Source organism: Vipera berus (assembly GCF_964194415.1).
Source record: "Vipera berus genome assembly, chromosome: W".
Classification (NCBI taxonomy): domain Eukaryota; kingdom Metazoa; phylum Chordata; class Lepidosauria; order Squamata; family Viperidae; genus Vipera; species Vipera berus.
In genome coordinates, this window is record NC_138210.1 from 60,174,205 (window position 1) to 60,200,025 (window position 25,821).

General features: G+C 39.9%; 2 protein-coding genes across 5 annotated transcripts in view; one reads left to right on the forward strand and one right to left on the reverse strand.

Annotated features, from left to right (window-relative positions):
• Positions 1-514: 514 nt before the first annotated feature.
• On the reverse strand, positions 515-24,946 carry LOC308676111 (serine protease 27-like). 4 transcript variants are annotated; one of them, XM_081341842.1, is made up of 8 exons: positions 24,786-24,946; positions 24,059-24,382; positions 22,587-22,734; positions 11,589-11,615; positions 5,381-5,546; positions 3,825-4,102; positions 3,042-3,232; positions 515-960 (listed from the first exon to the last, which is right to left on the reverse strand). In XM_081341842.1, the coding sequence occupies exons 3-8, from the start codon at positions 22,657-22,659 to the stop codon at positions 697-699; spliced, it is 999 nt and encodes a 332-aa protein (XP_081197968.1). In that variant the 5' UTR covers positions 22,660-22,734; positions 24,059-24,382; positions 24,786-24,946; the 3' UTR covers positions 515-696. The 4 variants fall into 4 exon arrangements, with proteins under 4 accessions (XP_081197968.1, XP_081197967.1, XP_081197970.1 ...); XM_081341841.1 differs by having other exon boundaries at positions 24,059-24,448; XM_081341844.1 differs by lacking the exon at positions 22,587-22,734 and having other exon boundaries at positions 24,265-24,382.
• LOC308676345 (von Willebrand factor A domain-containing protein 5A-like) overlaps positions 24,694-25,821 on the forward strand; it is a 31,483-nt gene continuing 30,355 nt past the window's right edge. Inside the window, 1 exon segment of the mRNA XM_081342154.1 lies at positions 24,694-24,733. The gene's annotated coding sequence lies outside the window, so the exon portion shown is untranslated.

Here is a 25,821-nt window from a genome sequence, read left to right on the forward strand (position 1 = left end):
TGGCAAAGATTTCGGCTTACTTGAAAGATCATTCGCAAGAACGTTATATTATGGAGTGGAAAAAGTGGATTGATTATATTCAGAACAAATATGGGACTAAAAAGTTTCACTTAGCATTTGAATAAGTTTCCTTTTCTTTTTTCTTTTTTTTTCTTTTTATATGTAACATTAGTATTGCTTGTAGTCATTTTATATGAGCTAGAGGGCGATAGAATTAATAGTTTATTGTTTTTAGCATATGGATGTTTATGATTGTTTTTTGTTTTTATACCTTGTACTTAGCTCTGGGAAGTCGGGGGGGGGAGGGGGAATGGGGGGGAGGGATAGGGAGGGTTAGGTAGGGGTGGGGGGAGGGGGGATTGTTAAAGATAAAATGTACTGTAAAACTTTTCAATTAAAAAAAAAGAATGAGATTTGGGGAAGGGGAACATTTTACTCAGAAAGTCCTTATCTCATGGCACCCAGCACTTCTTTTTTGCCTGTAATGATTCAAGGAAACCATCTGAGGGTTTTTTAATATTTTATTTATTATCAAATGTATACCTAAGTCAGAATTCTGAAAATGATTAATAAGAAAGAGGTAACAGGAGGTTAATGTAGTCAGATCTCCAGGAAATTTTCCACTATGCACAGTGGGGGTTATATTTTTGCCTTTGAAACTAGGTATTTTTACATTGTATTTGAATTTCCAACAAATTATAAGTGAACAGCACTTATATGGAAAGTGCTCAGGAGAAAAATTAATAACGAGAAGACAACAGAAGTCCCACTGGGATGAGGGACACCACCACTGGAAGCTGAGTTCTTTTCTATAGTGTGTTGAATCCAGTCCATATAAGAAGTTACTCTGGTGTAGACTCCGGGTCGGTTGGGTTCAGAACAACCTACCCCAAAGCTCACAATGCCAGCTAGAAACCACGTACCATTCACCTTGCAGGCCAGGGGTCCCCCAGAGTCACCCTAAAAAGAAAGACAGGGGTTAACTAGGAACACTCTTCTAGTAAGTAAAATCTAAGGAAATAATGTGCATTTTGAGTTTAAATTTAAGCAGATGAGACAAATGTGGCTATTTACCAGTTCTTCTTAATGTTATTTAGCCAAGCCTTTTCCATTACTGAAAAGCGGGAAATAATAATGGTGGAAACCATCTTGTGGGGAATCAATGTTGTATCTTAAAGGTCTTTGATATGGGTTTGAAGGCTAGCTAAGGATTTTGTCCACATGCTTAGAAGCCTTTGCTGCTCTGCTTTCAGTAATTCATGACATCACTGGAGACATACTGAAGAAAATTTCCTTGCTGCTTTGTTGCACCATCTGCCTCAGAAGGACTATGCAAAACCGAAACTTTGGATAAATTGTTTTATGGGACGAAATACACTGCCATTAAGAATGTACTGCAAGAACAGTACATTCTTTAGACTGAGAAGCTGTAGTTTAATGTCAACCTTCATCACATAACTTATCAAATTTACTTTAGGCTGTCATTATTCTAAGACATGTTATAAATATCAACAGGAAACAAAATGAAACAATTCTGCCATTATCTACTTAGAGGAAGATTGAAATAAAGAAAAATGTTTAAAGTAATTGTTCATTGTTAAAAAAATTTGGAGGGGGAACTAGATTAGTCTCATTTTAAATGGGTAGTTACAAGAATACTGTATATGTGCAAAAATGTGTTATTGTTGTTAAAATCCTCATAGTTTAGGAATTGAATAAATAAACAAAATTATTTAAAAAAATATTGGGGGGAGGAGCAGGTAAAGACTTAATGACCTGAAAGCATGCTCACTGATCACACAACACTATAGACAGGAGGGGAAAAATGGATTGGTGGAATGGATCTAAACAACTAACTTAGTTTTTCTTGTAAATACAGAAAACCTTTTGCTTCTTAATTGTAATAAATTGCTATTTTCATGCATTTAGCCAACTAAGGATCAACAATTGGCCGGTGTAAGCAGCCATTTTTTTTATCAAAGGCCGTATTCAAGAAATAGCTCATTTCTGGGGCCTCACTGAAAGAAATAGGAAGCTTGGCAAAAAAAATGGACAGTTCAGACTGAAATTAATGCTACAGTATCAGTCTTTCAGTTGTATTAAGTTGCTTATTTCTATTTTCATGTCCAGCATTGCTGCTACTTGTCAATTGTTAATTGTCAATCATAGTTACTCATATTACTGGTGAACCCTGACTTACAAACTGAAGACCTGTTTTTATTATGATCGCTATGATTCATGGTCAATATTAAGATTCCAGTGATTTCTTTTCCCATCATATATTACTTGGATAACCAGTTTGGTATAGTGATCAACCTAGAAATTGGGAGACCATGAGTTCTAGTTCTGCTTGCGCAAAAAGCCAGGTGGGTAACCATGGGCCAGTCACTTTCTCTCAGCCCTAGGAAGGAGGTAATTGCAAGCCACTTCTGAAGAACCTTGCCAAGTAAACTGCAGGGACTAATAGGCAGTCTCCAAGAATTGGGCATTATTGAATGGAAGAAAATATTAATTTGCTGGATTCACACATTTCGCTCAGCATGGTTATATAATAAATTACAATGGCCTAGTTCCCAGAACATGCTGTAAGGTAAAGGTAAAGGTTCCCCCGCACATGTGTGCTAGTCGTTTCCAACTCTAGGAGCCGGTGCTCATCTCCATTTCAAAGCCGAAGAACCAGTGCTTGTCCGAGGACGTCTCTGTGGTCATGTGGCCGGCATGACTAGACGCCAAAGGCGCATGGAACGCTGTTACCTTCCCACCGTAGTGATCCCTATTTTTCTACTTGCATTTTTATGTGCTTTTGAACTGCTAGGTTGGCAGAAGCTGGGATGAGTAACAGGTGCTCACTCTGTTACGTGGCACTCGGGATTCAACCTGCCAAACTGCCGACCTTCTGATCGACAAGCTCAGCATCCTAACCCACTGAGCCACCGCGTCCCTTCAAGAACATGCTGTAACTCATGATAAACAAGCAAATTCTATATGTAATATCTGCTACAAGTCATAATTGGTCCATGGCTCTTATCCCCTATTTTTACCTGGCAAGAATCTTTCTTTCCTTCTGGATATCCAGCACAGATCATGTCATCATAGATTAGCCTATAGTCTTTTGGCAGAACTTCAGTATCTGTGTCTGAGCTGCTGGAGTCATTATGGTACATTTCATCACACTTATCAACATCTAGGATTGGCATTTCCAATTTCTGCAAAATCCGAGTGACGAAAGAGGCTGGTGCAAAAAAAAAAGGGAGATTCTGAGACTGAACATCAGCTTCTAAACATTTAAGGGTGGAGTCTTCCTCCATGTGCTTTTAAAGATCAAAGGGGTAAGTGGAAGTATCTGTGATGTTTTGATCTATGAGCCTCATTTTAAATGTCTCCCAACTCCTCCAGTCCATCTACCAAATGTTTGGGCTCCACACCCTTTGCAATAATGTCTTTGCACCAACATCTACATTCTTGATGCCACTAAGTGGCTGATTAAAAAACAAACAAATACTGCAACTGCAAAAATAATGGGTGTAATTAACTATGTTATGAGGACTGTAAGTCATGGGTTACATGTGCCATAGAACTCATTTATTACAGAGCCAGCCAAATCATGGCATCACAATTCACTGTCAAATCACTACTGCAAAAATAATATTTTTACAGCAATAAGCAATAATATAAATGTGTGAACCCTCCATAAAGTTTCACGCAGCTTAATGCCTTCAAAACATGGGGGGGATCCTCCACCCCCAAATGGAGACCACATTCCTTATACCTTGCAGAAGCCTAACTTATGCACTTGATTTAAGAAGACCCCACCTCTTTCTTACCATCTGGATAAAGGTCCCCCCAGCCAGTGACCCAGCATATCATCCCTGCAGGGAAAGGTTCAGGATCAGCAACAGTGGATAAGCAGACAGGCAAGATGGTTCGGGAGAAATGGACAGGCTCCTCTAGTTTCACCAATGCAATATCAGCACTCAGCCCAACTCCAGCATAGTATGGATGTACTACAATCAGGCTTACAGCAGATGAGACCATGGTGGATGCTGGTTTGGGGAGTTCGTACTCCCCCAGATGCACTCGATACTTAGATGTAACTAGTGGCCTATGGGAGCCAAGGGGGAAAAAATCAGTCTTCTATAATCCTTGCTCAGCTTTGAAACTCAACAGGAAATCTGGGGCTCTCAAATGAAGGTGCTTCAGGCAATGTGTTTACCATGTAGTTGCTCTGTCTCGTTCATGGAGCATCATGGAGGGCAACATTTATATATTTATGCCGTCAAATCAAATTTTTATTATGATCAGTGAGCATAAGGAGGGAAGGGTACAGTCAAAGTCGAAATTCAGATTTCTAAGATTGGCCCTTCAAGTCTCAAAATGTATCTCTAATGCCACCGAGACTAGAGACAGGCCTCATGAAAGTAGAGACTAGATGTGAGCAAATGTACTCAAACTATCTTTTTTTTCCCCTTGGCCTTGACCTATGAAGCATGACTTTCAGTCCTCGTGGAAAAAGGCAATGGCCACTAAAATCTCATCCTTGGGCTTCTCCTCAGTCTTCTATTCAGCGTGGGATACAATCAGGCCAAAGCGCTCATTAAACAGTATGTGACAGAAACAGAGCAACAACTGGATTTAGCCAGGTCTCCAACCTTTTATTGTCAATGAATCCAAGGCCTTCCCTATCACATAATTTATTTATTTGTTTGTTTGTTTGTTTGTTTGTTTGTTTGTTTGTTTGTTTGTTTGTTTGATTGACTTCTATACCGCCCTATTTCTGAAGGACTCAGGGCGGTTTACAGGGCAAAGTTAAAAACAGTTAAAACAGTACAAAAGTTAGAATACAGTTAAAATTAAAATAGAATTATATAACGTTAGCCCAAATTTAAAATTTAATTCAACTAGCCTCAAAGAGCCTAACTACTAGAGGCCATTACTTGTCATGCACTTCTCTCAGCTGTCTTTTGAGGCCGATACAGGAAGAGAAACAATGCCCTGTGACTCTGATGATCCTTAAATGAATCTGCACTCATCAAACAAACGCCACAGTCATTAAGTGAATCATATTTTAGCTTTTGATGTATTTTTATGCTTTTTAATTGGCTATATGCCTCCCTCCTGGGTTTTGATCCTAATAAGTATTTGATTATATTCTTGTTATCTTCATATAGCTGCCCGACCAGCTACATACAGTAGCAGGGGAGGAACTAATGCTAATGCTATCTTCATAAGAGCAAGATAAAGTTGGTCCACTGCCAAATTTTTGAACTTAGTTGAATTGCCATTGTTCTCTAGTGCTATAGCTCCGTCTTCAATTACTGATTCCCTTAAAGAAGAGAAATTGGCTGAGATACAGTCTCTTTAATGCAAATCTGCTACTTACCCGTCAAAGCAATGAGCAGCTGTCACCACCCACTGGGAGGAAATGAGGCTTCCACCACACACGTGAAGTCTGTTTTCTCGTATGCTGACCTGCCATGGCCATTCCCCATCTTCAGCATTCTTTCCACCAACAATTCGAGGGGAATGTACTTTGGGGCGCCCACAGACTATAAAAGAAAAAAGAGAAATGTGAGAAGTAGATGAGAACGGTAGGAAATTTTTGAGATCATATTACGGTTGATGCTATTGCTTTTCTATAACCAATACAGCCAATCTTCTCATAATTCAGCAAACATATTATTGTTGTTGTTGTTGTTGTTAATCATTGCACAGTCAGCCAGATGTTCAGACTGGATTTGGCACTTTTGTCTACCTATTTATTTATTTATTTATTTATTGAATTTGTATACCGCCCTATTCCTGTAGGACTCAGGGCGGTTTACAGGGCAGTTAAAACCATAACATACAAAAATTAAAATCAATTAAAACAATTAATTAAATTCAAGCCCCAAAAGTAAATCTAAAACCCAATTAAAATTAAAAACCCCTCAGTCTGGGCCAAACAGCTCGAAGAGCCAAGTTTTCAGGTCCCGGCGAAATGAGCGAAGGTCAGGGGCAGTCCTAAGTTCCGTAGGTAGTTGGTTCCATAGGGCAGGCGCACCCACAGAGAACGCCCTTCCCCTGGGAATAACCCATCGGCATTCATTAACCATCGGTACCCTGAGAAGGCCCTCCCTGTGGGAGCGCACAGGACGATGGGAAGATGATGCTGGCAGCAGGTGTTCCCTTAGATAGTCCAGACCCAAGCCATTTAGGGCTTTATAGGTCATTACCAGCACCTTGAATCTCACCCGGAGGGCAACCGGAAGCCAATGCAGCTCACGGAGAAGAGGTGTTACACGGGAGTATTGGGAAGCTCCCATCACAACTCGCGCGGCTGCATTCTGCACCAGTTGAAGCCTCCGAGTGGTCCTCAAGGGCAGCCCCATGTAGAGGGCATTGCAGTAGTCTAACCGGGAGGTCACGAGCGAATGAGTGACTGTGCGTAGAGCATCTCAGTCCAGATAGGGCCGCAACTGGCGCACCAGGCGAACCTGGGCAAAAGCCCCCCTGGTCACGGCTCCTATATGATCTTCAAAACTGAGCCGTGAATCCAGGAGGACGCCCAAGTTGCGAGCCCTATCAACGGGGGGTAACACCTCACCCCCTATTGTTAATGATGGAAAAAGCTGGTCAGTCCGAGATGCCGGAATGAACAGCCACTCAGTCTTGGCAGGATTGAGACGAAGCCTGTTTCTCCCCATCCAAACCCGGACCGCCTCCAGGCAACGGGACATCACGGCGAGGGCATCACTGGGTTGGGTCCAGTGATGCCCTTGAGTCCTTAGCAAGGACCCCTGGGACAGGCAGATCTTGAAGTTTGATGGTGTTACAGCAGGATGGAAGCTGTTCCTAGTAAGGCCACCTTTTGCAGTTGACTGATGGCAAATTTTCAAATGCCAATGGTGTTCAAGTGGTGCTCCAGTTGTTTTGGGATTGCACCCAAGGTGCCTATTACTATTGGTACCACCCTTGTTTGCCTTTGCCACAGTCTTTCTATTTCTATTTGTAGGTTTTTGTATTTTGTTATCTTCTCCAGTTCTTTCTCGTCTATTCTGCTATCTCCAGGCACTGCCATGTCCACTATCCAGACTTTTTTGTCTTTTTTATTGACAATTGTTAAGTCCAGGGTGTTATGTTGCAGTTGTTGTTGTTGTTGTTGTTATTGATCATTGCACAGTCAGCCAGATGTTCAGACTGGATTTGGCACTTTTGTCTACCTATTGAGTCCTTACCAAGGACCTGGGATAGGCAGATGTGGATGTTTGATGGTATTACAGATATCGTCGCAGGATGGAAGCAGTTCCTAGTAAGCCCACCTTTTGCAATTTACTAATGGCGAATTTGTCAATGCCAATGGTGTTCAAGTAGTGCTCCAGTTGTTTTGGGATTGCACCAAAGGCACCTATTACTATTGGTACTACCCTTGCTTGCCTTTGCCACAGTCATTCTATTTCTATTTGTAGGTCTTTGCATTTTGTTATCTTCTCCAGTTCTTTCTCTTCTCTTCTGCTGTCTCCAGGCACTGCCACATCCACCATCCAGATTTTTTTGTCTTTTTTATCGACAATTGTTAAGTCTGGGGTGTTATGTAGCAGGTGCTTGTCTGTATTGTTGTTGTTGTTGTTGTTGTTGTTGTTGTTATGTGAAGCCACAAGCTATTTGGATGAGTGAAAATAACATATTATAGGTTTCCTTCAAATTCTTATTCTTTTATCCATGATTGATAAATAGATGATATTTTTCACTTTCTGTTTCAAAATATAGCTGGAACAGAAGATCTAAGATTTAGATGCTGAGTGTTTTCATTTCAATTCAATCCTAAAGCATATTATAAAGGTAAAGGTAAAGGTTCCCCCACACATGCGTGCTAGTCGTTTCCGACTTTAGCGGTGCTCATCTCCGTTTCAAAGCCGAAGAGCCAGCATTTGTCCGAGGACATTTCCATGGTCATGTGGCCAGCATGACTAGATACCAAAGGCGCACGGAACACTGTTACCTTCCCACCGTAGTGGTCCCTATTTTTCTACTTGCATTTTTACGTGCTTTCGAACTGCTAGGTGGGCAGAAGCTGGGACGAGTAACAGGCGCTCACTCTGCTACGCGGCACTCGGGATTCGACCTGCCAAACTGCCGACCTTCTGATCGACAAGCTCAGCGTCCTAACCCACTGAGCCACCGCGTCCCACTATTATTATAGGTAAATTTTTATAGGTAAAGCATATTATAGGGAAAGCTTATTCCTGATCATTTCACAGGCACATCCAGACAGTTTTCAGGGGTAAAAATATGAAAATGGATCGCAATTGTCTTTTGCTTTTTTTCATCTTCCCAGTTCCTGACAGTTTTCCATCCAAGTAATAAGCTGGTCCTATTCCACTTAGGTGGACACCCTACATATCATAGTGAATTTGTAATCAGATGGTGGAAGCATGAAATGATTAGAATGAATCAACAAAATTAAAGGATTGTGATTAGTTACAGCATGTGATGGAGTAGTGTCAAGCACCAGAAAAAGCAGGAGATCCAGACATTTCAAATGGGTATAAAGATTTATTATGAGCTTGAGCTCTCTACAAGAATCTGAACTACTAAAGGCCAAGGGAAATTAGCAGGAGATAAGAGTAGAAGGAATTCAAGGTGGGCTGGACTTGGATCCCTTGTGGACATGAAGGGACTCATGACTGATGACACATTTGACTCCTCCCTCAGGCTCAGCCTGGTTATCTCTTACAGGTAGCAAGAGCTAAGGATACTTGTTAGGGTGAGGAAAGATATCCCAGATATATAGATAAGAAAAATGATTACTAGGAAGGCATACGAGAATAGCAGTAGATTAATGAGCACATACAGTAATACAAATATGTTAAATATGTACCTGAATATGTTATCATTTATTGATAATCAGCAGGAAAACCTTTGCTTATAGGTACAAAAGAAAAATAGGGGCTCTCCAATTAATTTTATAATGATAGAATACCTGGGGTCTACACACATCTTTTAAGAAATGGTTAGACACTAATAGACAAACTAATATCTCCTCCAAGATATTTAGACAACTCTTTTAATCACTAGCCATTCCATTAGTTGGGAATGAGGGAAAATATATTTAAAGGGTACCAAATTATCTACTGATATTTAAAAACATTTTGTGTTTGCCTAGCCAGGTGTCATATATTTTCTACTTTAGATGTTGTTGACAACTGCCATACATTTACAGAGTAGGATGAGTCATAACTAAAGGTAATTACATTGAAACAAATTATATCTATTTATTTATTATTTATTTATTAATTTAATTTATATACCGCCCTTCTCTCAAGAGACTCAGGGCGGTGAACAGGGCAATACATAAAAATTAGATACAAAAGTTAAAATTAGATTATTAAAACATAATCTAAAACTAGATAGAAAGAAAGAACTGTAGAAAGAATGTGGGTAGATGGGTGTTGATCAAGCAACAATAAATAGATGGAGGCAGGAACTAAATTTTGCTAATTACAGTTCCTATTATTCCTAATTATCATAGCCAATTATAAGGAATGCTGGAATTTCTGTTGAAATTTCTACTGGAGTTCAGCTATATTCATAGGTTCTATGCCATGCATAATCTACAGAAATGTAAACAGTGGAATTAAATGAAGAGTAGCATTTATACAAGAGAGAAAGGGGGAAGATGTGTATATATGTGTGTGTTATCTACCTAGCTCTCAGGTATGTTTATTAATATGCACAAAAGGCCCATAAAATACACAGCATCCATGCACAACTTGCCTACAGAGGGATTTTTCTCATCCATGTACAACTGATGTGCCCACATGGAAGTCTCCAGGCCCCACGCTACACTGCATTTGCAAGTATGTACATTTTTAATCTCTCTCTTTGTGTGTGTGTGTGTGTGTGTGTGTGTGTGTGTGTGTGTGTGTGTGTATACATATATACATACACACACACACACACACACACACACACACACTCTTCTGTCTCATGACTATTTCTGCACTATATTGAAGCATATGCATTCTATAAATGCTCATCTTGAAAATGAGTAAGTTTTTGCACCAAGTGGAAAAAGGAGGCTCAAATATGTATGGATTTCCTACTAAACTAAAGAAACCTTTATAAACTTCCACACTTTCTAAATTTCCGGGCCATAACCTAAAACTTATGATAAGAAAGAAATATTTTAAAAAGTGTAAATAGAGAAGTGTCCATGTTCAAATTTATATATGTAAGGGTTTATTTATAAGTCTGAAAATTATTCCTTATGTTACATATTATGTTAGCTATGAATACAAAAGAAAGAAAGAAAGAAAGAAAGAAAGAAAGAAAGAAAGAAAGAAAGAAAGAAAGAAAGAAAGAAAGATAACCTTTATTGTCATTTTTTACTGTGGGCACAATTGCACACATTAAAAATGAAATTTAGTTGCTTGCCCTCAAAGTATACACATACATAACACACATTTAAACACACTATATACAAGATATGTATAGACCTACACCCTTACATATAAGCAGTAGTGGGATTCAAATATGTGAACATATTCTCTGTGTGGATGCTGCTTCTGGAAGTCCATTCTGGGCCTGGGCAACAAAAAATTAGCTACTGGTTCTGCCAAAGTGGTGCAAACTGTCTGAATCCCACCACTGCATATAAGTAACATATAAATATTAATCACTGCCATCTTGAATACATAATGGAAGGAGGAAGCTTTAGATATTAAATATGATGCATAAAGTATAATATATTAAAATAAATCATGGGTATAGTGGGGCTATAGTACAACCATATCTAGCCTTTTCCTGAACCCTCTGGGAAACTCACGTTGCTAGAATGTGTGTATTACTGACAACAGAAATCCGGGATATGTGTATGAGTGAATTATTGCTGATGAATACCAAGTGGAATATTAGTGACCATAAGGAATGCAATGGATTGCATTTTTCATGGAGTCATGGAACAGGGAGTAAAAATGTGAAGTTATTGACAAGACCCGGGCAAGATGTACCATACATATGGATTCATAGTAAAAAAGCTGGGTATAAAGAAAAGAGTGGAATGAACCCAGACCCCTGAAGTGTGAGATGACTCTTGTTGGAGCAGGGGACATCCTGAGTCTGTTTCCCAGCCCACTCTAACACGGCCTGATCACCTGTGTGGACAGTGTATGTGAGTATTGTGTGAATGTGTAGCCTACTTGGGCAATAATACTTACAGCAACTTGAGTAGCCTTGTTGGGCATAGTTCTTTGAATAGCCTTGTTGGGCATAGTTAACTGAATAGCCTTGTTGGACACAATAACCTGAATAGCCTTGTTGGGCACAGTAACCTGAAAAGCCTTGTCAGGCGTAGTTATTTGAATATGGGCATAGCTTATTCTAATAAGATAACTTTGAAATTAGACAAGTATGTGTACACATATAAAAGAAATAATTAAGCTTAGTTGCAAACTTGCTTTGCTTTTTGTCTGAATAACACAAGAATAAAACAACTATTGGAAAACTCTATTTTGAGAGGCTTGAACTCAATTTTATGACATTATCCCTTCTTTAGGCTTTCCCTTCCCCATTATTAGGTTGACTATCCTTTACTCGGAGTGTGTTCTTACCTTTTTGAGCATCAGTGTGTTCCACACCTAAAAAACAGAATAAATAAAGTCAAAGAGACGGAATGAAAAACCATTACTATTAGTAGATAGAGATCAGGAGTTAGATTACCAAAAAACACTAGGTCAATATTTTTACTTCCCAGAATACACTATCGACAACAGCAAGGTTGCTATCCTTGTGGGGGGGAAAGAATTATAATCACTTTTATTATAAAACAGCTGAATAATAATTCTTTAGGAGAGTGGTTCTCAACTTTTTCTTCATCACGGACCCCCCCCCCTTAAATACCTTTTGTGGGCACAGGCTATGGTCACAGACCCCAAGACATTGCACATCTTCAGAGGTCCGTGGACCACAGGTTGAGAACCACTGCTTTAGGAGCTATGGCAGCCTGTCTAATAGTTAAACAGGACCACATGTAAAATGTTTAACTGGGTCAGTTAAAGACCTAGTAGTCATAATTATACAAGAAGATAAGGTTAAAGGTAAAGGTAAAGGTTCCCCCGCACATGCGTGCTAGTCGTTTACGACTCTAGGGGCCGGTGCTCATCTCCGTTTCAAAGCCGAAGAGCCAGCGCTTGTCCAAGGATGTCTCCGTGGTCATGTGGCTGGCATGACTACACGCCAAAGGCGCACGGAACGCTGTTACCTTCCCACCGGAGTGGTCCCTATTTTTCTACTTGCATTTTTACGTGCTTTCGAACTGCTAGGTTGGCAGAAGCTGGGACGAGTAACAGGTGCTCACTCTGTTACGCGGCACTCGGGATTTGACCCACCAAACTGCCAACCTTCTGATCGACAAGCTCAGCGTCCCAACCCACTGAGCCACCGCGTCCCTAAGATAAGGTTAGCTAGTGTTAACGTTTGTTTGTTTTTTAGTGGCTTTGGGTTATGAAAACCCAGATTTGGTTAGCTTGTTATGCAAAGCCAGAGAAGTTGTTAAATCTGTAAACAGATTAAGCATCTTCTATGAAGGCTCTCTGCATGTGTAACCAGCTCATCTGTGACATAACACTATGTCGAGCTATTTCTTTGTTAATGAACTCAATTTTTGATTAATTTACATTGTCACTTCTCCTCTTACCATTTCCTTTCTCAACAATATCTGTAGGTATTTCTAATCCATGCTACAAACCTTTTAGTTGTTTTTGATCCAAAAGGCTAACATGAAAGATCAGATGGCATGGGTTTACATTCTATCAAAAGCCTGCAGAGATTTTTCCCAAACTGGATTCCTAGGGATATGTAACTGAGTCTAGGCCTGAAATATGGCACATAAGACCAATTTGGTAAAAGAGATGCTACTAAGAAAATTCCTTGGTCAGTAACTGCAATAGATCTTTCTCTGAAGACTGATAAGCAGCAAATCTGATCTCTCTAACATATTGTCATAGGAATATGGGAAGAGAACAATAGAAATGGGAAGAGAACAATAACCCAAACCTCTTTTGAACCCACATACACACAATCTATTTCAGTCTAGTAATTGGTCAATTGCAAAATACATCAAAGTGATTGTTATGTAATGGCTACAGGGAGACAAAATAAAACCCATCTGCATTCCAAGTGTAGAAATCTAGATATATACGCACATTCCTTACAAAGCTGGATTACTACCTGTATCTGACAATTGAAATACAGCAAAAAATTTTCCTTAACATAATCAGAAGGAAAGCAATACTTGCTAGATGTTTCAGCTTCCATGCTCCAGATTTCCTGGTTCTAATGCACTGCAAGAATCCATGTTTCCCATTTTTCCCAGAAAGCAATGCTTCAAATGTCTCAGGTTTTAAAACTCATCCCACATCCCTTGCTGTAGCTCACCAATTTTTCAGATTTCTCCCAAATATTGTCATCTTTCTCTCCATCTGCTCAGAGAACCTACTGGTTTAGCATCTTTACTTTTCAATAGAGGATTTGGTGGCTCAAATGGAACAGAGGCTGTGTCTGCATTCCCCAACACTAATATATACTACTATACAAAATACCTATACACCCTCTCACACATTCACACAGCGAGAATGATGACTTTCTGTCCTGGCTACCCACCTTTCAGCAACAGAAACAGAAGCACAATCTGGGAGCAACAGAGACACAACATTGTCCAGGACTAGCAGCATTCAGTCATCCAGCCCTAGTGCAGATCAGGTATAGAGGAACAGCACACTGGACTGTGATGTTCAAGTCAAGCACCTTGCAGACTTGCAGAGGACCAAAGGAGCAATCTCTTGAATGTTGCTCAATATCAAGCAGACTGCCAAAGAGACCTAAGCAGGTGTGTATGTCCTTCTCTCACTCCACCCCCAGCTTTTCAGTGGGGCAAGTTGAGCAACCTACTCACAGGCCGGAAATCAAGTATCCTAACTATTCTATCTCCACCTCTGGGTGGAGTGAAATGGTGTAAGTAATTTGGAGTAATATGAACAATTATCTTATAGCAATCTGCTATTGAAGGTAAGATAAAAAGCTGTATCTCTTACAATTTCTACTTCAAGAATTAGTGTTATACTGTTTTCAGGCACCATGGAGGGTGCTGATAACGTTTTTAATTCCTGGAAGATGTAGTCTAGGTGCGCGTAGAACTTGCAAACTCAAAGATGAACAGGATCCAATCTGGGTCAGTCACTAGGACCAGAGGTTTAATCTTCCGAGCTTTTAGACCCGTGCTAGAGCCCATCCTCAGGGGACTTCTATCTCACCAGAAGGTGTGATACACGTGGGACACATATATTTGCCTTAATTTGTTAAAGATGAACAATCTATTCCTAGAAAACCTATCCCTTTTTAAGCTCAAGTCATAATGAGGCATGGTAACATGGCACTAACACCTAATTCAGATATCATACTAAGCAATAATTAGTTGGGACTCTATAATAATTAAGCTATCATTTATAGACCACAAAAACTGAGTTCATACAACCAAGCCAACGTTCCATGAAATATTAAGCTTCTGGTATGTGTTATATGTGTTCCATGAAATATTAAGCTTCTGGTATGTGGGCTAAGCTGGGCTGAAAGAAAATAACTTGACTGAATTTCCTATATCTGTCAGCCCTGTGAGGTAGGCCAGACCTGGAAATAGGCACTTTTTTATTAAAGGGTATAATAACGGAAACTTGCAAACTTGACAAGAGATTCTATCTCCCCCTCTTACACCAATGAAACTCAAGACAGAACAAATCTTGAATTTCCTTCTTAACTCTTCCTCCTTTTCAGTTGATGCTATATAATGCATACCTTCTTCAATGCTATCGCTGTGCTCAATATTACCATGTCAGAGAGTAGATTTGAATTTGGGTCTCTTCAGTCTGTTACCTGCACAAATGTTTTTCCAACTTGGCAACTTTAAGATGTGTGGACTTTCAAATCCTAGAATTCCCCAACCTACCTGTTATAGGAATGTAGCTGAAGGTATCTTTGACCATGAATAGTTGTGTCCTCTTCTTCGTTAAATGGAGGGTAGCAGCTGGCTTGCATATCACAGATTGTCCATAGCTTAAATCTCTCTGTAACTACCAACTCAGTAATGACCTTTTACAAAGCATTATTTTCTCAGCCTCAATTATTTCACTTCAACCCTGTTTGTAATATAATATCCTATAAGCTTTGCTATCAAAGAATTGGATAACCTATTGGAATGAATCTTAATATTCTTTAAATTCAATTATTAGACTTATCATACTCTAGAACAGAGAACAGAGGTAAGCTGAATTTAAGCTTGCTGAATAGATTTCTCTTTATTAGAATACTACAGAAACATAAAATATGAATTAGGTAAGCAAACACAAACTAAGAATCAAGGAACACACTCAAATGATCCTTTGAGTAATTTTTTATCCAGGAATGAGTTTTTGTTTTTGTTTTGAGAACTGAATTCATGGTCTTTTTCTAACACAGAGATCATTTAGTTTTGCTCAGTTGCCAATTATAAAACTTTTATTCATAAAACATGAAACTCAGTCAACTGAACACTCAAATTGACTGGCACTAATGGTTGACACGGGCTGCAGCAAACATCCTAGGTATCAACCAGGTATCTCCTTAAAATGTAAGATGTTCCGAGTAGAGCAGTTTTTTGTAGCTTTGCTGGAGTTATTGCAGGAAGTTGCAATCTCTTGATGTGTTTTGTAAAGTTTTTGGACATGGTTCCCAGTGCCCCGATGACAATGGGTATCACTGTTACGCATTTCATCCATAATCGCGTAGTTTCGATGGCCAGGTCGCGGTATTTCATAATTTTTTTCAGTTCTTTTTCTTCAACTCTGCCATCTCCTGGTACAGCAATATCAATCAGCTGTATGCTTCGGTTCTCTACAACTGTGATATCTGGCGTGTTGTGTTCCAAATGACGATCTGTCTGTATTTGGAAGTCCCACAAGATCTTCACCCTCTCATTCTCGACAACTTTTTCCACCCTATGTTCCCACGACTTTTCAGACATAGGCAAGTCATATTTTTTACACAATGCCCAGTGGATTCGTTTAGCAACTCGGTCATGTCTAGCTTTGTAATCAGTTTGCGCGATTTTGCTGCACTCACATATTAAATGTGAAACAGTTTCAGCTTTGTTGTTGCAAAGTCCGCAATTTGGATTGTCAGTAGATTTTTGTATATTTGCTTTCATGGCATTAGTTTGTAGTGCTTGTTCTTGAGCAGCCAGTATTAAGCCTTCTGTTTCTTTCTTGATGGTTCCCATCTTAAGCCATGCCCATGTCAGGTTATCACATTTTCCTTCAATGTTTTTCAAATGTTGTCCATTCAAAGCTTTGGTTTTCCATCTATTTAATCTATCATCTAGCCGTTTTTCCTTATATTCTGCCTTTGTTTCTGTTATTTTGATAATGCTCTCTGTTTTCACAGACTGCAGCAATTTTTCTCTACTTTGATTCACATAGTCATTCAAACTTCATTTTTCTTCTTCTACAATTTGGTGGATTTGCATTAGCCCTCTGCCCCCTATTCTTCTTGGCAGGTACAATCTGTCGATGTCACTTCGTGGATGTAGAGCATGGTGCATGTTCAAAAGTTTACGTGTTTTCCGGTCTAGGTGTTCCAATTCGGCAAATGTCCAGTTGATAATTCCAGCTGGGTAGCATATCACTGGGACTGCCCATGTATTAATGGCTTTAATTATATTTCCACCATTCAGCTTTGATTTTAGTATTTTGCACTCTTCTGATGTATTCCTTTTGTGTTGACTCTTTGGCTTTTCCATTCAAGATGTTATCTGCTTCCAATATGCCTAGGTATTTGTAACCATCATCCTTTGCTAATGCTTTCATTGTTGTTGTTGTTATTATTGTTGTTGTTGTTATTGTAAAAATAAATTAAGAATAAGAATAAGAATAAGAATAAGAATAAGAATAAGAATAAGAATAAGAATAAGAATAAGAATAAGAATAAGAATAAGAATAAGAATAATAAGAATAAGAATAATAATAATAATAATAATAATAATAAGAAGAAGAAGAAGAAGAAGAAGAAGAAGAAGAAGAAGAAGAAGAAGAAGAAGAAGAAGAAGAAGAAGAAGAAGAAGAAGAAGAAGAAGAAGAAGAAGAAGAAGAAGAAGAAGAAGAAGAAGAAGAAGTTGGAAGGGACCTTGGAGGTCATCTAGTCCAACCCCCTGCTAAGGCAGGAAACCCTATACCATTTCAGGCAAATGGCTGTCCAGTCTCTTCTTAAAAACCTCCAGTGTTGGAGCATTCACCACCTCTGGAGGCAGGTTGTTCCACTGGTTAATTGTTCTAACTGTCAGTAAGTTTCTCCTTAGTTCTAGGTTGCTTTTCTCCTTGACTAGTTTCCATCTGTTGCTTCTTGTCCTGCTTTCAGGTGCTTTGGAGAATAGCTTGACTCCCTCTCCTCTGTGGCAGCCCCTGAGGTATTGGAACACTGCTATCATGTCCCCCCTCACCCTTCTCTTCATTAAACTACACATACCCAACTCCAGCAACCATTCCCGATATGTTTTAGCCTCCAGTCCCCCAATCATCTTTGTTGCTCTTTATTTATAAAAATAAATAAAGCTCTGCTCAGAACGTGACCTGCAAACTACCTAGAATTTCAAACTTGGCTGCTAGTTTACAGTATTGTGGATAAAGCCAGATCAACCAATAAGCAGACTCCTTGATATTACATTTTTAGGTTAGGGTTATGTCATCTCTAACTAAGATCTGAAGGTAATTAGCTGGCTCCTAGGGTTCTGGCTCTGTAGCCTAAAAAATCTAACAATATTTGGTAAAGCAAAACTTTTATTTTTTTCCTTCAAGAAAATAAGACCTTATACCTTAGGAGAAGGTAAATAAACATGCCCCAAATGGCATATTTATATATTATATATTATCCAATAACATATGTCAATCTTCACAGTTCACACCATAATTCATACCAAAAAACAATGGGTTTTTTCTATACCATAATTCATAAAAAGTAGTAATCTTTTAACCACATACTATCTGCCCCTTTCCCCCTTACTTCCTCTGACTCTCAGTTATATTTCTAGACCTTGCTTAAATGACTACTTGAAGCTCAAGAGTTCACTAACAGTTCAATCAATTCAGACCATTCATGACCACTATCTAATTATTATATATGTGGACATTTCCACCCATCCTTTACCAGAATTAGTTTTCTGTTTCTTTCACTTAAATCAACAGCACAGAGTTACTATGCATCATTACCCAAAAACTATCTTGAAATCACTGTTCCTCCAATGCAATGTAAATAAAAATTCAATTTCCATTCTGTTCCCTCCCTATCCTAACTGACCTCCCAGGAGAGCAACCAAAATCCAAAGCACTGGAAGAGCAGGTTTCCCATCAACTGTGCTGCTAATTTGGAACATTAGCACCATGCCGACAGTGCACATTGAAAAGTCTATGAGTCATATCAGCACGCAGCCAAAAACTGTCAGCATACATTATACAGAAAGACATTAACATCCGAGTTGGTTTATGTTCTTGAAACTATATCATTCTTGCGACACATATAATATACTGTTTATATACATTTTCTGTTCAATTTTATTTCAAGGAATGATTTACTCATTTAGGAACATACAAACCCAGTGAGGTTCTAGTAAATGTTTAAGACTTGGCTCTGCCAGCATCATTGCTACTCTGTGTTGTATCATTAGCCATAGGCACGGAAGCTCAGTTCAGCTCTTCTACTGACTCACAAAATTCCAGAAAATTTAACAAATTTAACTCATGATCGGATGCAAACCGACACTGTACCCTCAACAATTTGCATTCTGCGATATCAAAAATCACTGGGCCCTGGCAGAGTGGCCCACAAAACTATAAGAGCCCTGCTGGATAAAACCATTAGTTCATCCAGCCTGTGTAAACATTTAGTAACCACTAATCCCAGCCTTGTAGAGATCTGTCTAGTGCCATTTTAAAACCACTCAAATCAGCTGTCATTACCACAATTATGACTAGCAAATTCCACAGTTTAATTACAGTACTGTAAGTGCTGTGTGAAAAAATATTTTCTTTGTTCAAAAAGCATTTGATTTCAGCTAGATGACCCATGACCCTCTGTGTCATCCTTTCAGGGATACTTCCTTACCTAAACAGAGAAACTAAATGACCACTTGGCAGGCAAAAAAGCAGTGGGGGTAGGAGCAACTTTTGACTTCCTGCAAGTTTTCCCATTGACTTTGTTTATTGGAAGCTGGCAAGAACATCAGAAATCATGATATCTTGAACTGTGGATGACCACAATGATACTGCAGTAGCCACAAGTTTGTGAATACAACTGGTGTGAAGATCCTTGAAATTTCAATTATATGGGAATGGGACCTGGACTTTGTACATATTTAAATCATAGGACTTGAGATATCTTGATTCAAAAATGTTTAAACTACAATTCACTGTTTGGGCTCAAACGACAGGAGAGTTTTGACAGCAGATAGATTTCAGTTGGAAATTCCCAAAAAACCTTAACAATGTTTTGTTGTAGCAATAAAGGAATTGACCACTGTATCTATTACTTTTTAAAGCAATCTTCCCCAACTTTGCTGTACTATGGAAAAGTTCAGTTTTATTCTCCATTAGTCATTGACTATGATGGGCTAAGAATGATGGGAGCAGAAGCCACATTGAAGTCACCAACCTAGGAAAGGGAATTTTATAAACTGTGGTTTGATTTCTAATACCATTCTAGGAATGGATTATAATTATTGAAGTAAGATTTATGGAATAAGCTATTCACACAATATTTAGCCATAAACAAAAGTCAGTTGCTGTCAGGTGGTGCCTAAATTGAAAAAAATAAATACACCAAAAATAAATACACCAATAAATACACCAAGCAAAATAATGTGTTCATAGATATCAAACCATAGTTTGTTTTACTCATTAATTTAATATGGATGAGCTCAGTCAATGGTTTATTCCATTAGTTCAACTTTTGCAGAGCCCTGATTTCAATGTCTCATAGAAAATAGCCAAAGAGAGCTATTATATAATTTGTTTGAGTTTGGCTTAGCATCTTGTGTGAACTTACAGTTTAGTATTTGCAAAACTACACTTTGGTTAAACAGCTGCCTGCCACAGGAAGTAAGATGGTGGTGCAAAAACCTTACTAATCTGGTTTGAAAGCTAAGCATGCCATGTTAAAAGCTAATATCTAAGGAATCTCCTGAGTTTCTATCTGTTTCTTTAGTACTGTCAGTACTTTTAACTACATAATTATTGTAATTTGATGATATTTTTCTCTCCTGCTATAGACTGATTCTGTAATCTTAATCTTGTGGGTTTTATTCTTTACTGGTACACAGCTGCCTTCTAAAACCAATGCTTCAATATCAAAAAGAGCTGATGCACTTTCTCATACGTGTACATTTTAAGCTCACAATCGTACCATGTTTTTATAATAGGGCTGAGAAGAAATTCTGCAGGGACCATACAAATTCATGGGGCTATGATAAACCAGGGCTAGCCCAAAACTGTTGTCACATTAAAGACAAGACAGCATCTTCTTCCATTACAGATACAGAGCCTGATAAACTACTAGCTGAATCCTATTTTAGTGATGGAGAAAGAGGATGCTCAAAACTCAAGAGAAAAGGACATACTCTAATTCAGCTATATTACAATTTTAAAAAGAAAAGAGAAGAGGATGATTAGCAGCAAGGTGGATGCACTTGATTAGAATGGTAATGGGTGTGGAAGATCTCAAGGTCCAAACTGGAAACAGATCATCCTGGAAAAGGTGTATGAGGCTACTAAAAATCAACACCATCTTGAAGTCAATAGTTTAAAAAACAAGGTAGTAGTGGGCACAACAGGTTGAATTTGCACAATCATTAACCTACATATGGTTTCTTTGATTATTAAGATGTTCTATGAGCTATTTTCCAACTGAACTTGCTTACAGTGCCAAACTAATATTAAACCAATTTTATTGACTTTCCTTATTTTGATGACATGTGTGAAGCCTGATTCTATCACACATCTGTACAAATTCTCAAGAATGTTTGATTATGGGAGGCCAGCTTTCATCTAGCATTCTGGCACAATGGTGTAGGTCTTTAGCATCATTAAGGATTCCAAAGGCATCTACATACCATTCTCTATTCTCTCCATGGACCAAGACGCTGACATGACATGGCAACTTTCATCACACATGTCCATCTTATCTCCAGCCCATGAGTTAATGAAGTTCAAATCAGATTTAGTTAAAGTAGCATTTTGTATCAATGTGCAGGATTTTGTATTCAAGGAGGAAAGATGTCAGCAAAATTATTTTATGCTTAAAAATTGAAAGGTTAGACCAGGGGTCAGCAACCTGAAACAGTAAAAGAGCCACTCGGAACCGGTTCCCTCACAAAAGGAAAAACTGGGAGCCGCAAAAAATGTGTGCACATGTGCGTACATGCGCGCATGTGCAGAACAGGGTTTGACTGAAGAGTGGAGCCAAGGCGAGATATGCACCTACCCTGCATATTTGAATTGATTGTTTGAACTTTTTTAGTCCCACTTTTTTTTTGGGACTGCACATGGCAGAGGACTGGGAGCCGCAGGAGATGGCTGAAAGAGCCGCATGCGGCTCCAGAGCCGCGGGTTGCAGACCTGTGGGTTAGACACTTCACACAATGGAGGAATGGTTGATGAAGATGATGGAACTTGCAGAGATGGCAAGAGATAACTTTTTTGATTAAAGAAAAGACAATTCCTGTATTTATGGCTGACTTGGAAACTTCTTGCATGAAACAGGAAAAAAATGCAGTTGTGATTTGATGATTTAAAGTTGGATAACAGAAAAATGTAGGTATTTTGTAGTCATAGAGTAATCACACTTGTATTTGCTGCAAAGGAAATCAGAAACTTCTTGTTTCTTTTTCTTCTTTATCCTTTCTGCACTTTTTTTCTCTCTCTCCTTGTTCTGCTTATTCTGTATCCATTTCTGTTAATTTTTATGTTCTTTATATTAAAAAAAGATGAAAAGATGCTTCAGAACACATCTGTCAGCAACTGTCAGCAACTCCATAAAACCAAAAGTGCCTTTTTCCTGGGATTCCACTGCTACGAAAAATCATGCCATTCTGTAAATGAGGCCACTGCTTTAACAAGTTGCTGACAGACACAACCTGAGTGTCCCTGTCTACTTCCTCGCCCTTCAAATCCAGTGTTGCACAAACCCCTTATTCTTTCACAGTCTAGGTGCATTCTCAAAGTGGGCAAATGTGCTTATTTAAGAAACAAAGAAGGTAACTGTAGTAACTTCATTTATTTATTCAATTTCTGTAGCTTCCCACCTCAATCAATGATTCTGGGTGGCTTAAAATTCAAAAAATATAAAGCTAAAGGCCAAGGTTTCCCTTGTCCAGTTGTGCATGACTCTAGGGAATGGCACTCATCTCCGTTTCTTAGCTGAGAGAGGCAATGTTGCCCAAAGACATTTCCATGGTCATGTAGCCAGAATGATTATACACTGAGGATCATACGATACTGTTACCTTCCCACCAAAGTGGTACCTATTTATCTACTCACGTTCGCCTGCTTTCGAACTGCTAAGTGGGCAGGAGCTGGGGCAAGGACGGGAGTTCAAACCATCGCACAGCATTCAGGTCTCAATCCCAGGCTGTCAGCTTTCCAGCTGATAAGCTCAGCATCTTTAACTGCTGAGCCATCTCACATCCTTCAAAAAAGATATTACAATCCAAATATTAAAACATTTTAAAATAATAAAAATAGAAACATCCAAATAAATATACATAGCAGCCAAGATACTTGGCAAGTTAACAGTACAGCCAGGAAACTGGGCCCTTATCACTTTCAGCACCCCAGGTATGGGAAAATAGTCAGATTTTTAGGCTTACAAAAGACTAACAGGGTTGGGGCCATTCTAATCTCTGAAGCAAGGATGTTCCATAGATCAGGGAACACTCTGGGAAAAGACCATCTTCCAGTCCCTGCCAGTCTACACTCTTTGGCTGACAGGATCTGCAGCATGCCCATCCTGCTAGATGTGTTCGGATGGGTAGACTCTTCAAGAAAGGAGATCCTTCAGATTGCAATTTGAAACAGTTGCAGTCAAGGGAAGACTCAGACTGGTTACTGGACACCAATTGTCATGCTGACTCAGAGATGGTGGAGGCTATGGCCTGCCATATAAAAATAAAAGACTGTAGAAGCAGAAGGGAGGAAGAAAGAGGATGTGGAATTCTAAGCCGCCCAGGGTCATTGATTGAAATGGGTGGCATTCCTGTCTTCATTAAACATCTGTACAGGCAGAAATCAGGGCATAGTTATTTTAGCGCCCAAATTTCATTTTAAAAGGTAAACTCACCTGGGCATTGTGCCTGCTGAAAGATTGAGTTTATCCAGATCTTTGAACTATCCATATTTTTTTGCTGCAAAGTCATGTCCGACCCATTGCGACCCTATGGACAACGTTCCTCCAGGCCTTCCTGTCCTCTACCATCTTCTGGAGTCCATTTAAGCTCACGCCTACTGCCTCAGTGACTCCATCCATCCACCTCATTCTCTGTTGTCCCCTTCTTCTATTGCCCTCAACCTTTCCCAGCATTAGGCAATTCTCCAGTGAGTCCTTCCTTCTCATTAGGTGGCCAAAGGATTTGAGTTTTAGCTTCAGGATCTGGCCTTCTAAAGAGCAGTCAGGGTTGATCTCCTCTAGGACTGACCGGTTTGATCGCCTTGCAGTCCAAGGGACTCACAGGAGTCTTCTCCAGCACCACAGTTCAAAGGCCTCAATTCTTTGGCACTCAGCCTTTTTTATGCTCTTATAGGATACCCGATTTTTGGTCAATTGTAACATATGGGTGAAGTCTGTTCCAACAATAGGTCTGTTGGGGAGCGGAAATATGCCCGGAACAGATTATCCAACTACAGGCATCATTTCAAACATTGTACACAGCAGCATCAGTAGTGGGTTTAGGCAAGCCGAATGTATTATACACAGAAACTCACACCCAACAAGAACTATACAAGTCAAACTGCACCTTCGGTGGATTATTAGCAGATTATCGCGCAGCTACGAAGTTCTGAAAGATCCAGTTCGTGCAAGCGGTAGGCGGGATTAATCTTCCTTCCCCCTTCAGCGAAATTCCTCGCTGAACAAAAACTGAAGTTACAGGACCCACTGCTTGAGGAAGACTGAATCTCCGTTTCGCTCTGGGTAAATAACGTGGTAGATTTTGGGCTTCACCTGCTCCCAAATCCTGACAGCAAAGCCTGTGAATGATTATGGGAGCTGTCATCCAGACGTCTTTGCAGCAGGGCCGAGGATCGTCAAATATGGGAACTGCAGGATATCGGTTGCACGTCTTCCTTACCAAAGCGAGAGGGAGAGAGAGAGAGAATAAGACGCCTCTGGGGAGGTTGCAGAGCCCCTGGAGGAGGAAAAAAAATGGCACAACAGGAATGAATCCAAAAGGGCGGAGGCAGCGACACGACCAAAAGGTCTTCTCCGCTGCTCCATTGGTTCCCGTCACACGCAACTTTCGGACCGAGCAAGGTTAGGATCGCGCTGATTGGAGCTTGCTTGGTCGAAGAATCTACGTATTCTATGGCGTTCTTTAGTGAGAGGAGGCCTTAACGGGGAATTCCCCGGAAAGTTTTACTTTCGCTTTTGCTTCAGGGAAGTGGGACGCGCAGCTTCCCATCTTTGAAGGCAGGTAGGCCAAGCTCCGTTGGAGGAGAGAGTTTCCCTTCCCTTTTCTAACATACCTTTTATTTCTTCCAAGGTTACTTTCTGTCCTGTTGCTTTTGCATTTTGAATCTTTAGAGAACCAAAAGCACATTTGCTTCTCCATCTGTTTGAGGAATTTTTTTTATTGCGCCGTTGCACTTAGGTCAATGGTGTCCTGTTTCCCGAATCACAGCTGACAGCTTTCTTCTCCTACTTTAGGTCCCTTCAATAAACAGGAAAAAAAATAGGCTCTATGCTAAATGTTATTTGTTCCCTACCTGGAAAGATGTGTTAGACTCCATATTTCCAGACAGTGTTGATGGAGATCAGTGCTTTTTTTGTAAAAGAAAAAGGTGCAGGAACTCACACACGTCATAAACCCTCCTTGCCTACCCTACAAGGTTCCATCCAAAAAAGGTGCTGGAACTCCGTTCTGAGAGTTCTATGACAAAAAAAGCCCTGATGGAGATGGTAAAAGTTGTTCTATAGTCCAGCATTCTTGAATCCAGGCTAATTGGGAAAGGGTGTTCTGTATCAATGGCATTGTTACAAACCTTCTAAGGATTTTTGACATAGTGACCCCCACGTAGACATCAGAGGTCCTACCAGATAAGTCAAGAGCCCCATTCATAAAAATAAAAGTGATTGCAGAGCTCTCAGATTTATCCCACTAAGCTTCAGGAGAAAACTACCTGAGCTTGAATAATATATAAAATAATTTTTGATATGGGGGACTTCCGGTGGCTGCGCGGCGCCGGAGACAGCCTTCCCGGGCTGCCCGCGGCTCAGCTGAGTGATTTTCGCCCGAAACAGCGCCGATCAGCTGTTCGGGCGAATTTGAAGCCCCCTCCTCGGGAGAAGAGGAGGGGGTGAGGCCCCAGGTAGGGGTCGAGTTCTCCGGGGCCGCCTGAGCTTGGAGCTTGGGCGGCTGAAGGATTGAACTCCCCCGTAGCCTGGGTTGCTCCCAGCTGGTCAGCGTCTCTGCTCCGGATTTCTTGGAGCAGAGCCAGGCGTCTGCGACCACCCCTGCCTGAAGGAAGGACTATGGATTAATAAGAGCAGGCAGAGCGGTAC

Bases quoted from the DNA above. Each gene is read 5' to 3' on its own strand.
- LOC308676111 (XM_081341842.1), bottom strand. From the start codon at position 22,659: ATGCTGTGCGATGGTTTGAACTCCCGTCCTTGCCCCAGCTCCTGCCCA. The intron at 11,616-22,586 runs GTGAGTAGATAA...TCTGTTTTTTAG, and splicing joins CAGTTCGAAAGCAGGCGAAC to GTGTGGAACACACTGATGCT. The intron at 961-3,041 runs GTAAAAATAGGG...CTTTCTTTTTAG, and splicing joins GAAAGAAAGATTCTTGCCAG to GGTGACTCTGGGGGACCCCT.